The 15,439-nt window shown below is 39.3% G+C and overlaps 1 protein-coding gene across 4 annotated transcripts in view; it reads right to left on the reverse strand.

Moving 5' to 3' along the window:
- Positions 1 to 15,439, reverse strand: part of LOC126088527 (carnitine O-acetyltransferase-like) — an 82,171-nt gene that overhangs the window by 56,502 nt on the left and 10,230 nt on the right. For all 4 annotated transcript variants that reach the window (XM_049906693.1, XM_049906694.1, XM_049906692.1 and 1 more), the window contains exons 3-4: positions 11,892 to 12,058; positions 5,186 to 5,321 (exon numbers count right to left, since the gene is read on the reverse strand). In XM_049906693.1, coding sequence (XP_049762650.1) covers positions 5,186 to 5,321; positions 11,892 to 12,058 — 303 coding nt within the window. The remainder of the gene's footprint in view (positions 1 to 5,185; positions 5,322 to 11,891; positions 12,059 to 15,439) is intronic.

Consider the following 15,439-nt stretch of genomic DNA (forward strand, 5'->3'; position numbering starts at 1 on the left):
AAGACAAAGATGAGGTTTTTGTACGCTACCCTGATTGTTTGAATGACTGTCTTGTGCATGTACCAATACATCATAGGATTCATGTGTCAATAGATGTGTGGCCAAACAGACTTATACAGATTTCTATGAAGATGAACCACATCATCTCCAAAGAAAAGGAATCAACATGGTTTCTGTGGAAAGCTATTTCAATGGTGATAAACACTGAACGAGAACCACTGTCAGACAATGAATAAATCTATGGCTTTCAATAAAGTGGGCTTCCAATCACTACAGGCCAAAAATTCAATCCCATCGATAACTTCTTATGTGATGATGACATTTACTTTTTAAGTGTAACAACTGCTCAACATTCTGGGTTGGGAGTAAGTTCACAGATGTTACTATTCTTGATACTTTATTTCAAATGCAACAGAGGTAAATGACAATGATGCATTACGTGGTCATGATAATTGCGAGTGGTTTGATGCCACATATGATGAAATCAGATCATTTGTATAAAGTGATATGTGGGACATCATAGATAGGCCAACAAATGAAAGAATAATTGTGTAAGTTAAAGGTAGAGAGGGGACAAAGGAAAGAGAAGGGAAGGAACTATTAATGTCAGCTGCATTGGGACTTTATGCGGATTCAGCAGTAAAGAGTGAAAATACGTGCCAGGCTGGGATTCGAACCCAGGATCTCCAGCTCACTAGGTTGTTGTGTTAATCACTGAATCACCCAGACACAGCGTTTATCACAATTTCTTGGACTATATCATCATGCCTCTTGGCCAATTTACATTCCCACCTAGTGCCATCTCTCCACAGTCCCCTTCCAAGTCTTCCATGCTTGCTATTTTGGGATTCCTGCAGGGGGTCGAACGTAGTTGTGCATCCACACTGAAGGTGGTTGATTCATTGCCAATCATGGCAAATCAATTGTATGAATGTGTGGTGTCTGTTCTTTTGGATAAGTCCAAAAGAATAGATGCCACACACATTCCACAGATGTGATACATATTATATAAATTGAAGATGGAGGGGGAGAAAGGAAAGGAAAAGAAGGGAAGGGAAGGAACTATTGATGTTCTCTGCATTGGGACTTTATGTGGAATCACCAGCGAACAGAAAGAGAGAGAGAGAGAGAGAGAGAGAGAGAGAGAGAGAGAGAGAGAGAGAGAGAGTGTGTGTGTGTGTGTGTGTGTGTGTGTGTGTGTCAGACCGAGATTCAGACCCAAGATCTGCTTACTAGGCAGTTACATTAATCACTGCGCCCTCTGGAAATAGTGTTTATTGTAACTGCGCGGACTATCGTGACAGGCTTCTCAGCCAACCCACATTCCTATCTAGTGCCACCTGTCTGCAGTTCCCGGCCATATCCTCAATGCTCGTTACTTTGTGGTTTTTGGAGGAGGTAGAACATAATCATGCATCCACACTGAAGATGGTGGATTCATTGCCCACTGAAATGAATCAGTTATTTATTGGTGTGTGTTCTTTTGCACATGTCTGAAAGAACAGACACCATGTATTCATATGAAAGAATAACTGACTGTAGGACAGTTTTGAGGAATAAATAGAGAAGTGATGGATCTTTTCCAAGCAGAAAAGCATGAACAGTTGCATGAGGATTTAACTATCAGTCTGGAATTCAGTTTGTGGAAATATTCTCTCAGGCTGCAAGTATCCAATAATTTACACTACACTGCATTTCTCAGTGGTGAAAATGACATAGAAATAATCATGCAACAGCTGGACTAACAGATCAAATTCTTCCAAAAGATGAAAGATGTGAAGAAAAATGACAACATAATCACGATGGCAACTTAATCTGTTGGGTAGACATGGGCACACCCACACAACACAGCTCCTTTCTGTCATTGTGTCACATGTCCATCATGTTGACATACCTTACAGGGCTGATTCGATATAACAGACAGGTGCACACGCACACAACCTTACAACAGCGGTGAACTGGCATGTGACCACTCAGTACCTGTTTTATGCTACCTAGAGCACATCAAAGTGACCAGTGTTTTAAGAACCTTTGTATTATAAAGCGAATAGAAACACCCAGAGGAGGAAAAATGAGACCTACCTATTTCGTCCAGCAAGCTTATGTTGTCTGTCAAAGTCTTCAGTCGCAAGACTTGTTTGATGCAACTCCCCTTCCTACTTGTCCTGTACCAGTCTTGTCTCTGCTCAATTACTGCAGCTACATCTGTTTGAACTGGCTTACTATATTTAAGCCTTTGTTGCCTCCAAAAATTTTTACTCAGGCTGTATACAGGGACAAGGAAAAAAAATTCCTGGATTTCTCCCGGATATCCCGTTTAAAAAAATATGCTTTTTCCCGGGCGAAAATACACTTTTTCTGTGCTAAGTCACATACAATCGCGCAGAACTTCCTGGGGGGGGGGGGGGGGGGGGCAGAAGTGTTGGAGAGACTTTTAATAAAAAAGGAGAGAACTTTTGGAAAGACCTTTGATTTGCAGCAACATATACGCTGCATCTTTTCATATTACAAAAGTATAAATTCGAATTGCACCAAACACAGTGCGTTAGTTTCCGGAGCGTTGAAACCGAGGTTGCGATGTCCTTTTGTAAGTGAGTCATATCTCAAGCCACGAGATCTCGCCAGCCGATGACAGCAGCTATTCAGAGCATAGGACACGTGTTATAGTCAGCCAATAGCAAGATCACTGGTTACATAGCGCGAACACGCGAGAGGAAAAGTTAACGGTTTACATTAATGTACACAGTACCGTATATCTACAAGAAAAGCCAAGCTTTCACATATAATTTTGGTCTCTAAGATTCACACGCTACAACAGAAGCTAAGTTTTCACATGTAATATTGATTTTTTTTTTTTGGCGCGTGTTATACTTTAAGATACATCACACAAATGTGCCAGTAAATTTAAAATTCTGACATAAATGTCTCGGCTCGAAATTCTTGTAAGTGGCTGGTCCTCAAACTGTTCAGTTTCGAATGCTCTGTGATTTAGATATCCATCCCACTTTCTCACACGTAACATAATTCATCTTGCGTAAAAAGAAATTTACTTTGAAAGTAACACTTTACTATCCACCGTTCGCAATACTATCCGGAGAGTGTTAGAAATAGGTTCGATTTACTAGTTGCCAGAGAGCGCCAGAAAAACAGGCATTATTGTGCGTGTGCAACTGTATTGGTGTAGGAAGCCCACATATTCATGTGTATTAAGCTTTTCAGTGTGGTTTTTGGGATGTAAATTTTCTTGGAGTACCAGTACTCTGCAATCTCATTTTTGGTTCTTTATTATGGCATAATGCCATATATGGCAGAAGATGATAATGCGCACTTGAAATTCAGCTTCACTTGGAACTAGGCAATACTGTAGAATGAAACACTTCGTTTCAAATAAAATTACTGCCTCAGCGGAAAGATTACTAAAGCCAAATTTCTTCAGCAAACTTGCAAAATTAACTTCACTGTTCTGCAAGACGATTAATGCTTGACTGCTACAAACTTGGAAATAAAATAAAATCAGAAAACTGAAATTAATAATATATTTTTGCACTCCGTAATTATGTGAATGAATTTTAATTCACTTGATAACTTCCGGCCACAGAAATCTGTTTTGTTTTCATTTGATGTGGGAGCTGTACACGAAGAGAAGCAGCGAAATCACTTAACGTAAACACGAGTCACATGGAGAACCCCCTCTGCACTACAACCCTGTGCAAGCATGAATCTGGCAGCTAGGGAGCGGGAGAAAAATTTTTCTCGTTTGCATCTGGCTGCTTGCTGCTACTGCCGATACAGCTAACAGCCAAACTTCAAGTAGCGGGAGAAGGCACTGCTTATACGCGAGTCAAATGTGCACGCGCAACAGACCGCTGGCAATTGGTCAAACGAACCTTACGTGAACAGTTGTGACGTCATGCTCATAGCAAGCCATTTATTGTTACGAAGAATTACAGTCTGCGCCCTACGGCCTTTGACGTATTTTTGCTATTTGCAGACGCTTGGTGCGTGCACGGTGTTTTGTTGTTGTAAATTGCACATTTCCTTTGCCACCAAAGTTTTATTTTTTTCCCTCTCGTTTACATTTTCTTGCTGCAGTATCATTCTCCAGTAGCAGGATACAATAATATTCTTTGCTAGAGAATTAATTCTGCAGTCAAAATTACAAAAAATTAACTGAAAGCTAAACCAATGAAAAATTCCCGGAATTCCGGAAAATTCCCGGGTTTTTTCCAGTTTTCTCCTGGATGAAAAAATTCCCGGGTTTTTCCCGGATTTCCCGGGTCGTAGACACCCTGTTACTGCCCATCCTTCAGTCCATTAACCTATTCTTTGATGTCTCAAGTTGTGTCCAATAACCTATCCCTTTCTTTCCTTAAGTTGATCAATAAACTATTTCTTTTCATATGGACAGTGATTTTCTGTTTATGTACATCCACCACGGGCTTATTATGATGGAAATGTGCCATCCTGCAAACAGCACTACAATATTTCAAGGCATAAGAATAACTGTTTGCTGCTACCATCAATGCCAACACACTCTGTAAGTCTATCTTTACGCAGATTGTTGTGGGATCTCTGCTGTTCAATATAAAATGTTGAATCAAAACACTTTCAACCTGCTAAATTTCCAGTTATTTTTATCTGAGCAAACAGTTTCAGCACTACATTATGCCATCTTCAGACCCACTGACCAATGCATAGGAAGAATCCTAACTCTGGTTCAGTCAAAACAGATCATCAAAGTGATTGCTATCTCAAGTAAAAATCTAAGGATACCAGTCACTGAATGCTGGCCCTTATTTTGACTGGACTAGAGTTGGGATTCTTCCGACACAGACCTGAAGATGGTGTAATATAGCACGGACCTGGTTGCTCAAATAAAATAACAACTGTAACTTTAGAGACTGAAGGTGTTTGGCTAAACATTTTATAATGCCAACACTGTATTATTTGTCCTCCTATAGGTATATTTATTCACTGTATATACAAAGAGCATGTTACAGCTTTAGGCACTCATCACAAGAAGTTCTCCTTGACTACAGAATAAAATGTTGCTAGCATTGTTTCATAACTCATTACTACTTACCTGTCACACACATATTGCAACAATGAACTGGGGGGAAAATGTGAAAGAAATTAACAAAAATTAAGAGATATGGTTAAAATTCAAAACCGAACAGATACTTACCCAATTTTCTGTTGATTTTGCTTTCTGTAATAATAGGTTTTGCAGTTTCTCTCCTATTCCTCCTTTTGCAACAAAGTTTTTAACAAGGTCTTCTGTGACAGAATATTCTTCTGCTGTTATTAATGGCTTCACTGACCTAACGAATGCAACAAATGTAAGAATCGGTCTCTATGTTCTGGCTCACCTCATTGAAGCATTTAAATTTATATACAAATACATAAGACAAACAATAAATAAAATGAAAGACCACAATCTGAAATAGTTAAATCCATAATAATCATTTGACATTATGGCAGTGCTACATTTCTATGGATGTCCTGCTATAACACAGAATATATATATGGTTAAATTTACAGCACACAGTCCCTTGAAATATATCTGGGGTATAGGTAAATTTTCATTACTGTAGTAATCAATACCAATGTTTAATAAAGCTCTTGATACTAACTAATATCTGAATTATTACATCTGATCACATATAAGTAACTATTTCATTCAGCGTAACTAACAAAACTAGAGTTATTCAAAATGAATGGGACGAAAAGAAACTATTCCTGTGCCCACTATAATGACTATTTCAGAAACACACATATACATTGAAAGATCAGCTCTCACAGGTTCCATGTGGGGACAATTTGTGACACAGCAGGTGTCTATCTGGTACTGCGTTTCCTGCCAAACCCATTCCAACACTGCCTGGTCAATGGAGTTACCGTTCTGACTATCTGATGTCTCAGTTACTGAAATGTCTGGAAATGGGGGTGCATAAACTATGTCCTTCACACATCTCCAAAGCAAAGAATGCATTGATACAGGGTCATGCAACATGAGAGGTCACAAAATGAGTAGCACATCATTCGACCCAGCATGACAAATCCAGCAATGTGGAAGATGTTTGCTGAGGTGCTTACATACAAGGTCATGTCAATGTGTTGTGGCTCTGTCCAGCTGCAAAATGAAGTCAAATGACTTCAGATTCTGCAGTTGTTTAGGATGCAGCAAACATTAGGTTTCAAAGAATCACCTTCATGTTCCAGAGAGGACTTTGCATTTTGTGTACCTCATATTCTCAAATTATGCTTGTTCACTTTGCCACTTAAGTGAAATTTGGCTTTGACAGTGAACGTAAGTCAGTCTGCGAAACCATCCGCTTCCATCCCTGCAATCAATGCGTAATTGTATCTGCTTTGGTTTATCAGCTAGTTTTAGCACCTTTGAGATCTGAATTCTATAAGCTTTGAACAGCAGATGCCTGTGCAATAAATGCCACATTGTCAATAGCAATGCATTCACTTATTTGCTGGCAAAATGCATTTATTTTTTGGAGCTTTTTTCATAAATCATACGAATGTTTTCCACTTCATTCTTGATGGATTACTGTTCTGTTGTTTTCTTCTTGCATATGTGTTCTGTCTCCCTGAACTGCTTAGCTCATCTAGCAGTTTGTGATGGTGTGGTGCCACTTTATCAAACTTGGTCTGAAAATGTCTTTGAACAAGGATTATTGATGATGGTTTGGCATATTCTATGATACAATACACCATTTCTATTGTGGATGCCACCATTTTGAGTATTAATGCCAGTGATGAACAACCAGGGCAACTTTCTGTTCTTTCACTGTTGCCACCCTAAGCAATGATAGTTAACCTTTCAGTCTGCACATTTAACATATAGCAACAAAGGTTCATCATCACATTATTTTAAAATAAATGATGTAATTAAAAACAAAATGGAGCATTAATGGTGCAAATAACACTTTATATTTCTTTTATATTGTCTATTAAATAAGTACCATAAGATGGGGAAATATCAGACACACTGGTAAATTTGGATGGAAACAGTATATTTCTCTTTTAATGCAAGCTTTTATTTTATGTATAGGTTTTGCTCTTTAGACTTGTGTGTTGTCAAGCAGATTCAAAACACACATTGTTGCACTTGGAAACTGAGACGGTGGTGTGTAGCAGTTTTCAGTATAGCGCACAATTGTTGTTATATTTATGCAGATTGTTTCATCACTGCACTAGAAGAGGAAGAAGTGAGAAGCATAATTTCTTTATTTAAACAGTAAGAAGGAAATTTGAATGTAGTTAGCCTTTGTATCTCACTTGCACTAATGTCTAATAAACTATTTACAGATATCTACGTACTATTCTAAGTCTGTTCAAAAAATTCTGGAACATTCGTAATTTCGCGTCAATGATTTGTTGATGCAAAATGCGGCTGGCATCTCTTCACATGCCTGTGTTAAATGTGTAACAGCAACAAGTTTCATTGTTGTATGTCTGTTAGTTCAGTGCTGTATCAAGTAGAATGCTGTGTCACACAGTTCGCGAATTTCGAAATTGCAGTGTTAGAGGAGCAACAACTCTGCATTAAAAGAAAATCTTTTAAGACACACACCAAATTAACCAGGGAGCATATGGGGATTACGGCTTAAGGGCTTAAGCCATACTCGGTGTTAAGAATGGTTCACATGGTTTGAAAATGGCGGGATGGAAGTTAAAGATAACCCTTCTTGAGGACACCCTTCAACGTCGACCAATAATGCTCATGTCAGGAATGTCAACGAAACTGTGTATACCACTCTAAGACTGCCTGTCCAAGAGATTGCAGAAGAATGTAACATTTAAGTTGGATAATGTCATGAAATCCTGACACAGCATCTTGGAATCCATCATATTGCCTCCAAGTTCGTCACACGGCTCATGAGTCAAGACCAGAAAGACCTTCACCTCGCAATCTGTGAAGAGCTTTTGGATCGCGTAAATGAGAACGAGATGCTCCTTAAGAGTATCTTAACTGGTGATGAGAAGTGGGTCATTTGTTATAATGTTGAGACCACGGTTCAATATTCGCAATGGATTGGGAAAGGTTCTCAAAGACCAAAGCGAGCATATAAGGTCAGGCTAAATGTCAAAGCCATGCTGAGTTTTCTTTGACTCTGAAGGATCAGTTCATCATAGATTTGTGCCACAAGGAAAAACTGTTAAGTGATGGAACTATCAGGACATGTTGCGATGCCTGTGAGAAATTGTGAGAAGGAAAATGCCCGAAATGTGGTGAGACAATTCAGGACTCTTGCATCATTATAATGCACCTGCATATTCATCCCCATTGGTTCTCTACTATCGACAAAAAACGAAATCGCTGTGCTGTCTCATCCTAGGTACTCTCCAGATCTGACCCACGGATACTTTTTTTTTTTAATTTCTAAAGTTGAAAACCCATTGAAAGGATGGGGATTTGCAGCAATAGATGAGATAAAAGAAAATTCGCATGCGGCGCTTCACACGATCCAGCTAGAAGTGTACCAAGTCTCCTTCCATAAGGGGAAACAGCTTTGGGAGTGGTGTATCAATTGTGGAGGAGATTATTTTGAAACAGCCCATGCACAATAGGTAAAGGGTAATCATAGAAAAAAATTGTAGACAAAGTTCCAGAATTTTTTGAACAGACCTTGTACATATGTAAATTGGAAGGGGGGTGGGATGTAAATTGGAAGGGGGGTGGGGAGTAAGGAAAGTACAGGGATGATTGATGTCAGCTGCACTGAGACGTTATACAGAATCAACGGTGACAAGTGATAATGTGTACTGGACAGACATTCGAACTCTGGGATCTTCTGCTTAACAGGCAGGTGCATTATCCACAGTGTCATCTGGGACACAGTGTTACCACAACTCCACAGACCCTATCTGCATACCTCACAGTCATCCTACATTCCCACCAAGTGCCATCTGTCTGCTGTCCCTGACCATTTCCTCCATGCTCACTACTTGGAGATTCCCGTATGAGGTCAGACGTACTTTTGCATCCACATTGAAGAAGGTGGATCTATTGCCTGTCTAGATGAATCAATTATATGGACGCGTGGTGTCTGTTCTTTTGGACACAATTACAGTATGAGTGGAGAACTTACGTACAAGCAAACTCAGATTTTCTCTAAATTTTCTGTTACATTAGGTGATATGGTGGGCAATAGAAGAATCCAGTCATCATTTTATGCCCACCCCTGGTACTGAGTCTTGCCCAACAGTCTCACATACAGCTTCAATTTTTATCTTGGTGGATCTGAGTTTCTTGTCTACTGCGACAAATACCACCACCTTCATTTCTATTGTGTTAGTATGCACCAAGAGCACAGAATGGGACAGAGTGCATGCATGGATTTTACAGCATTTAGCTTGCAAGTTATGCTCCAAATATGTAGCACAGCACTAGGAGGTCCGCCCGGGGAATTCAGCACACGTGAAATGGTCCCACACAGATGGCTACCAGCACAGGCGATAATGACACAGCACTTGGCATGGTTTGTAGGAAGGATCTGTGTAGCAGTAAAAAGATTAATCCACTTACTCAGCACATGCCCCTCTACAGCAAGATAGTCAGTTTAAACTTTGCCCACAATTCCTCTACAATTATCATACTGGAACTAAATGATGTCCTCTCATTGTTTAAGGAGGATGCTAACAACTGCTTATCTGCTGCTCATTCCAGCAGAGGAACTCTTCTAACCCTCTTGATGGAGATATTAACTACTCCAAACACACACTTGTTGTTAGCAGCGGGATTTAAAATATTTCCGCTGGATATGTGTTGTTGAACTAATTGCTCAAGACAGTCCCCACACTAAGCAATAGGAACTATTTTGCAGGAATGTTGGTCCTTACTGCCTGCTGTAAACCCACAGACATCCCAGTCTATAATTCATAGGTTCAAGTCACCTCCAACTAATACTGCACGATAAAGGTACCTCCGCACTACTGAGCACAGACTTTCTGTAAATGCTTCTACAACTGTTACCACAGAATCATGTGGGTAGTAAAAATAGTCACCGATTAATTTGTGTTCGCATAGGCTCGATACTCAAAACCAGGGAACCTCGGAATCAGAATCAGTATCGGACTCTATACACATTTTTGTCGATTGCATTGAGTACTTCCCATGCTTTGATGTCTAGGCTGTGTTTTCAATACCTGTACCCTGCCTCATTAAATATTTTTCAGCTTTCTACTTAAGGTTTCATCCAACTCTCAGTTCCATGTGTAGTTTGAGTGTGATAGCTTTCCTGGAGGATGGGCAATTCAGGGACTGGGTTAGAGATGCTTTCTCCATTTACTGTTAAAAATCAAAGTGTCTTTACTTTCTACATGATCTGATTTCACTCTCCGTGTAATGACTGGAGTGAATTCATAAAAGGATCACAAACTATCGCTTAGCATTTAAAGAACACCATGTGCTTTACACATGTAATCTGCTACCCGAGTAGTTGCTTCCCTGGTGCAGTGCACATATCAACTGGAATCTTTCTCCACCATACAAGGCAGGAGCAGAAATTTGTAGCCATAATCACAGAATCAACAGAGCCTCTGGTTATTTACTGTGAGTTTGTGTACCTTTTTCCAATGTAGTTCTCTCTTGAAGGTTACATTATTCCTTAACTATGGGTTTAGTTTGACGTTCTCTTTTAAAAAATTTAAGCTTGGATCAGTTTGAAAAGCTACGAATCCTTTTGCATAGTAGAAAATGTGAGAACATTTTAAATGGCACCATTATAAGTGGTTCAAATACCTTCATAAAAAAAGTTTTGTGAAAATAATAAATAATAATAATAAATTTCAAGACATCTTTAAACTTATTGATAGTCTATAGCCCCACAATATGTAAAAGATGTATGCATTGATGGTGCAATAACAGTTAGTAGTTTCAGTGTATTGATGGCTTGCACAATAGGTTTTAGGTTTGTCAGGGGGCCTGCACTAAATATGTCAGGGGGCCTGTGATACCAGAATTTTGCTAGAAGGGAAGAGAGAACACTGACCAGGAGTTACACTCAACTCTCATACACGTGGCCACTGGTGGACAGAGGGTGGGGAGGGAGTTGTGCTTGTGAAAACGTGTGTATTTTCTATTTTGGAAGAAGGACTTTCTCAGAAAGCTTAAATATTTTATCAGCCTTTTTCATTGTGCCTATCTGCAACTCAGTAGCTCCTCAATGTAATAACTAGCAATCTATTTTTTCCATACTACATAGATTAAGTAATTTACAATGAAAAGTGTGTTAAATATGGAATAAATGCAGACTTCTGGCCGGACTACAGATCAATTTGTTATTTTACAATTCTTTTGTATTCACATTCATTGGCTTTACCATCTCACAACCAAATTGTCACCTTCCAATGTCTTCTAGACATCAGGTTATGCAACAGGTGTGTTACCACAACCAAGATTTTGTGGGGTGAGTGGAGATGGGAGGGGGGAGAGGCAACTGCGACACTTGAATCTGATGTTTCGTACAAAGATACAGGCGAATGGATCTAACAGAGTTAGTGGGGCATAAACAGAACTGATTTTAATGCAAGATGCAGACTATATAATCTGACATTTCAGCATCAAACATTTGTTAAGCTCTTAATACTTATCCTGAGGATGAGATCTGCTTCTCAAGATGTGTCATTTATTACCAGTATGTGTGGATGAACCAAATTTAATATTTTGCTAATTAAGTAACAACCTCAACCTTCACTATGTTTATAAGGGGACAATCAAAACAGAGTTTAAACTATTGAAATTATACAGCCTAATGGCACAGAAGGTGACAGTTGATTTCTGAGGTAAGATCAAAACCAATCCTACTCAACTGCACACATAAATCAATGCATCCAGAACGTACTACGCACTTTTATGAAACTGTCTGCCATACCTCAGGTACTTTTCCATTGTTTGCTGCAAAGCAGGAACCGGCAGATGAGGAAGTGCTGCAGGAGCAGAAACCAGATTCCTCCTAATGTGATTATGGTGATGTTGCAATGGAAAGCTAAGAAACCCATATTTCTTTTGATGCAGCATATTGTCTGATATTCTCATAGCCTGAAAAGAAATAAACATTTACCATAGTAAGACAGCCACAGAACAATGTAGTATAATTAAAAGATGAAGCCAACATGTCACAAATACCTGGTGGTTATAACTAAATTTTCCCTATTTAACACATTATAACACGGAAACTAATTACCATATGAGTACCAGACTTGATAGCATTAATGTCAAGGACATGGGGAAGAGAGATAATGCAGAATAAATTCAATTGAAACACTTTTAATGTGCTGCTATTGTACATCATACCATTACATACCGGTACCATTACCGCTACAAAAGGGGCTCAACATGGAGCCCATCAGTGCCCAGAAGAGTCTGAAAGCACAGGATTGCATTCTGCACAGCAGTCTGAAGCATGTCTGTAGGCATGCTGGCTACTTCTCTTGATATGCTGTGCTTCAGATTAGTACATGTGTGAATGTTCCCCTGGTAAACCCTGTCATTCAGGTACCCCACAACCAGAAATTGCAGGGAATGAGATCAGGTGACCATGCTGGCCAAGCATTTGGAAATGATCGGCTCACAATTCAATCATTTCCATAGGTTTTTCGGAGAAGCAGCTGAACTTCACAAGCAATGTGCATGTGGTGGGGTCCCAAATCACACTAAAACTGTTGTAGGGTGGGTATGGCATGCTGGTGAAGCATATCGCAGTAACACTGGCCAGTCACAATACATGTCTTTGGTCCTTTAGTGCCAAATTGTTCAAAAAAGAACGGGCCAAAGATGAACACAGCCATGAAGCCACATCATACAGTGACATGTTCACCATACAGAGGAACTTCATGCACAGTGACTGGAGGTAAAGATCCCTAAACTCAGCATTGCTGTGTGTTCACCTCGCCCGTCAAATAAAAATGAGCTGGCTGGCTGTCCATATGATGGCCCAGGGCGAGCCCTCATCAACTTCAATCCTGGCGAGACAGAGAAGAGAAAAGTCAACAAGTCGTCAAACATCCTCTGGTGCAAGCTGCTGTACGATATGGACCTTGTAAGGATACCATTTGAGAATGGTTTGAAGCAACCTCCAAGTAGTGGACCATGAGATGTTCAACAGTTGTGACACAGCACACACACTGCCTGACAATCGGGAATTGTACACAGCGTTGTCTGCCATAGCAGCAGCGAGATCATAAATGGGTCGGTGGCCTCTTCCCAGAGCAATGCCCAGTTCTCCAGTGGATTTGAACTACTTCATCATGCTCCGAATAGCAGATGGAAGAAGATCCATTCAGCCGGCAATATTCTCGAAGTGCAGCTTCATCAATAATGCACTGCTCCTTTTGTCCAAGCTCATGTTGACATGTCAACAGGTGCACTGCGACTGGTCAGGTGTGCGAGACTATGAATCATGATGATACATCACGGCACCTGGTGGCCATAGTTGGAACTGGATGGTGGCACTGTGACGCATGGAAATCCTGTACCCCATACTCTGGACGTAAATGTTACCAAGTTTGGTATTCGTACAGCAATTAGCTTCCATGTTATGATGTGTTAAATAGGGAAAGTTTGATTAATTTATATCAGCTGCATGTTTATTACAAACAGAGTAATATTCATTGGAAATGAAACCGCAAATCAAATTTCCTTGGATGTCAAACAACTTAGACAATCTGTTTCATTTAAATGGATTAAAATTAAATCTGGCAAAAACACAATCAATACAGTTTAAAGACTTAATGTCTGTTGGCTTTTGTCTCTGCTTCTTTGGCTGATGTTTGTTTTAACTATTTTACTGATGCTTCACCAACACCAATGCCTTAAGAAGTGTGAATTTTTGACAATGACAGCCTCTCATGCGGGCAAAATGTAATTTTTATGTACTTATTTATTTGTTCAACATTGGCTGAAGAACCAGACAGAAGTCAGCTGATAATACATCAATGTGGCTGGGAAAACCTCAACAATTTTGTACAGTATAAAGAGTGTTATTACAAACAGTGCAATCAGTACAATCAGTACAAAAGTTGTTACAAAAGACATTACATCTAAAATTACTAGCACAGTTATGTCTCACACCTAAGAATAGTTTCTGACCGTGGGAAGAAACAAAAAAGACAATCATAGTCTTGATTAACATTTTAGGTACAAAGTAAATTAAAAGTCCCGTGCTTCTCATGGCAATACTGCCAAACTAGTGTGAGCTTAGTGAACTTGACAATGTTTTTTGTAAGACATTGTATTTTCCAAAATGCAATTCTCCTTTTAAATGCGCTCACTTTCCCCTTGAAATCGGAATTGAGTTGCTTCTTGCCTTGTAATGTCTTACTGAGGGCAGTCTGCAGTCAACTCATTTTAAAATGTAAGGTCTGTAATCCACTCTGGATCTTTTAACTTTCGTACTTTATTTCCTTTTTCCATCAGGATTAAACAATAGCAAGTATTAAATAGAAAAACTGTTCCTTCACTTAACAAACATTACTGCACAGTAATACATAATGATTCAATACTCTTCTTCAGTTCCAGCAAAAACTATTGCAACTGACAATGTAATAATGTTTACGGTGACAAAATTTATTATTCACACCAGCAATTCTATTGTATGTTTCATACCAGCAAATTTAGCACAAAGTACAGGATAATTAATCCCATAAAAATTGTGTATGTCAATTACTGTAATTTTTGGCTCTTTCATTGTCAACTAAATCTTTAAATTCTTGCTGTGTGGTGTTGTAAAGCAGATTCATTGCAAATTTGTGATATCCATCTGTTATATGACTACATAAGAGGTATTGAGAATTCTTAACTTTCTCCTCTTTGATTCCCATTCATTTTTTAAGGATTGCGAAGATAAGTTGCTAGACTGTCTCCTTTTGTAGAACTGAAAAGAGTCACGCCGGCCAAAAAATGCTGAAAGAAAGTGTCGCATTGCACTGCTAAACAATATGTTGCGTTATATTTAGCAGTTCGAAGAAGGACCTAGCAAAGCCAAGATGCACCAAGTATTGCTGAGACAGGCCAATCCTCAGACCACAAGCATGCAGCACATTGTGCACGAGTGCAGTTTTGCACACCGTGGCTGACCTCACTCCATAGCACAAAATTCCAGTTACGTAACAGTCATTTTCAAATGTGAACAAGAAACCCAAAGATAAGCCAAAAACTTAACTCTCAACAAGAAACCAGAGACTGCCCCAAAGTCAAAGTCCTTGTGCTTTAAGACCGTCACATTTTGGTTGACTTACTAATGGAGAAGGTACATGTTAGTCATATGTCAGTGTTAGACATGATTCCCAAGCTTTCAACTATATCTACATACTAACTATATCTACATACTTCAAAGGAGGGGGGGGATTACACCACTGAAGTAATTGAAGCACTACTGAGTCAGTTTTCATGCTCACAATTGAAAACAACATTAATTATCAA

Source organism: Schistocerca cancellata, chromosome 6 (assembly GCF_023864275.1).
Source record: "Schistocerca cancellata isolate TAMUIC-IGC-003103 chromosome 6, iqSchCanc2.1, whole genome shotgun sequence".
Classification (NCBI taxonomy): Eukaryota; Metazoa; Arthropoda; class Insecta; order Orthoptera; family Acrididae; genus Schistocerca; species Schistocerca cancellata.